Source organism: Montipora foliosa, chromosome 12 (genome assembly GCF_036669935.1).
Source record: "Montipora foliosa isolate CH-2021 chromosome 12, ASM3666993v2, whole genome shotgun sequence".
Taxonomy (NCBI): domain Eukaryota; kingdom Metazoa; phylum Cnidaria; class Anthozoa; order Scleractinia; family Acroporidae; genus Montipora; species Montipora foliosa.
The window spans coordinates 39665319-39668526 of NC_090880.1; the positions used below are offsets into that span (position 1 = coordinate 39665319).

Sequence of the window (3208 nt, forward strand, 5' to 3'; positions counted from 1 at the left end):
ATAACAAGATAAAAATACAAATTATAAAAAGTCATAGCGTCTTAAATTTGTCATCAGAAAATTCATCCATAAAACAGCATGAGACAGAATAAATAATCAGAAAGAAAGAATAAAACAAATTCATAATAATAATAATAATAATAATAATAATAATAATAATAATAATAATAATAGTAATAATGCACTTGTTGTAGCTGAGCCAGCCATGACAGAAAGGCTGGTGGAAGTTGATTTCTGCTTGTCTTATGCAAATTATGCTTTTTTTTGCTATCCTGTTGGCATTTTACATTTTCTTTGGAAAACAGAGATTTATGTCAAGGTCCACCAGCCTTGAATAATACATTTTATATTTTAAATTGGTATATCGTTATAATTATAGGGGAGATATCGTTCACGTCACCTATTGTCATTAATGTGCCAACCAGAGCCTCATTGGCTGTCGAAACAAAAGGTCTCTTGTTCCTGTGGTTGGCAAATTTGAATAACAAAAACAATGTTTGTTAACAGATATCTTCCCTGTTGTAACTTTACAATCTTTAAGATTATTTTCCGTGGAAATATACGCTTTATAATCTTTTCGATAATAATAATAATAATGAATTATTTTTTAAATACTCAGTAATAACAAATTTGAACTTACCTCTAGAAGATGTAAAACTTCCGTTTTTTCGAGGTAGTTCGTCGCTTTTAAACGAGGGTCTTCGATTTCAAGTATTGCGGACGCTCTAACAGATTTTTTTAATCCTTCCAAAAACCCCTTTCCGATCTCTTGGCATTCCGAGAAGCTATAGGATACCTGTGGATCCATACCAGCAAATAACCCTCCTGCCTTGGAGCTTGGCTGTTATAGACCCGCCATTTTTGTTATGTTTAACCCTCGTTACCATGTTAACCACCTCGTTTTGATGTTTTCAGTGTTGAAGAATTGACTTTGTTATACTGACTGAGCTGTAGCCAAAAATGTTGAAATTTCTCCTTCTTGTCAACAAGCAAGGTCACACACGTGTGTCTCAGTATTACGAATACATAGAAGTCGAAGAAAGGACGAATATGGAGGCTGAAATAACACGAAAGTGTTTGACAAGAAACCATGATCAGGTAAAACGATTTACTATTCGCGCCTATCTTACGTTTGCGTCGTGTTTAGATAACCTTACACAGCGGTGTTCTGTAAATGGGTCGCTTTCTGAGAATTGTTCATTACGTTGTGGTATGCCTCAAGGGACCATTTTAGGATCCTTATTGTTATTGCTATATTAATGACCTGCCAAATTGTCTATAAAAAAAACTGTAAACCGAGAATGTATGAGGATGATACATACTGATCCGGGATACTGATACAATGTACAGTATGCAGGAGATAGTGTAGACACTATTGAATCATGTTTAAATGTAGATCTGGCAAATGTTAACAACTGGCTAAGAGTGAAGAAACTGACCTCAAATATGCCTAAAACTGAATTAATGCTCATCCGATCAAGACAGAGGCTAAGAAACTTCACAGACTCTCCGGCACCAGTAATTGACGGTTCTCCGATTTATCAGGAAAGGAAAGGAACTTTATTTAAGTGTCTAGTCGTTCTAGCGCTAGAGCACTAATTGGAGACACTGTAAACTGAAATCAACAATTGACGCAAATCAAGTCAAATGTTGGTTTTTGAGAAAAGGGGATAACCGGAGTACCTGGAGAAAAACCTCTCGGTGCACAGTAGAGAACCAACAAACTCAAGCCATATATGATGCCGAATCTGGGAATCGAAGCCTGGTCACATTGGTGGAAGGTACAGCGTAAGTGCTCTCACAACTGGGCCATCCCTGCACCCCCACCGCCTTTGACTTTGGCACAGTAACTGGGAGTTCTCATTGATGACAATTACCAAGAAGATAGCTTCAGGGATTGGAGCCATAAAACGTGTGAGACACTTGGTCCCACCTCTGACATTTAATTACGTTTATCAGGCTTTGGTACAGCCTCATTTTGATTATTGCAATTTCATCTGGGGTATTTGTGGACTAATGCTACAAAATAAATTGCAAAAACTACAGAATAGAGCTGCCAGGGTCTTGACCTACACTAAGCTGATGCTGACATCTTACTTGATAATTTAGAATGGAAGAATCTAGTTTGTGAGAGACAAATTAAAAAGCACTGATGGTTTACAAGTCTCTACATGGGCTTGCACCTGATTATCTTTGCTCAAAATTCACAAGTCGTAATACTAAATAGCGGAGAGACAGGTTATTATTCTTGCCAACCAACATATCTCAGGAGAAGAACACATTTTTCTTTGAAAAGCAAGAGATTGTGGTTAAAGGCACAAGGAATAGTGGTTATACGTGAATGGAGGAATTAGGATGTGCGGTATGATCTTGATTTCAAACTGCAGATACAGTACTGGCCACAGGAATAGCAGCACCTACACGCACGTAAGATGTGTGCAAGATGGCGGATTTACGTGCAAAATGTGCGCATGTTATGTGTGTGTAAAATCTTACACTAACTATTACACATGCCTGAAATAACACGCAGTCTGCGTGCAATTTGACATGAGTAAAATTGCTATGTCCATTACATGCGACTTGTGTGTATTTTCCACTTAGCAATGTACATTAATCTGACAATGAAAGTTAGAATCACAGAGTCGTTAGCCCTTCGTCAGAGCGAATCATCAATTCACTCTGATGAAGGGCTAATGCTCGAAACGTCAGCTTTTAGAATCCCTGTACGGTGGTCAATTTACATTACCAACTCCGTTGATAAAACCAAATTTTTGTGTAGTTTTAATCAGTTTCCTAATTCTACGATGAAATGATATATGAAATGGATCATATGTGATCTGCAGATATGAAATCAAGTGAAGCTATGATCCTCGCAGTTATGAATGCAATTTTTGCAATTGCGTAAAGAAGCCTGAAAAAGTCAGGACTTCAACGGGGTTTGAACCTGTGACCTCACGTTACCGGTGCAACGCTCTAACCAATTGAGCTATGAAGCCACTGACGTTGGGAGCTGGTCATTTGTGGGTTCCAATGTTCCTGTGAGGAATGAATTTTTCAGGCTTCTTTACGCAATTGCAAAAATTGCGTTCATAACTGCAAGGATCATAGCTTCACTTGATTTTCTAATTCTGCTGACCATTTGTTACAACATGATTTTATTCCTCATGATGGCTGAAGAGAAAGCAAGACTGCTGCAGGTAACCATTCG

General features: G+C 37.8%; 1 protein-coding gene across 1 annotated transcript in view; it reads left to right on the plus strand.

Moving 5' to 3' along the window:
* Positions 1 to 894: 894 nt before the first annotated feature.
* LOC137978963 (uncharacterized) overlaps positions 895 to 3208 on the plus strand; it is an 11045-nt gene continuing 8731 nt past the window's right edge. Inside the window, exon 1 of the mRNA XM_068826085.1 lies at positions 895 to 1098. Coding sequence (XP_068682186.1) covers positions 961 to 1098 — 138 coding nt within the window. The 5' untranslated portion in view covers positions 895 to 960. The remainder of the gene's footprint in view (positions 1099 to 3208) is intronic.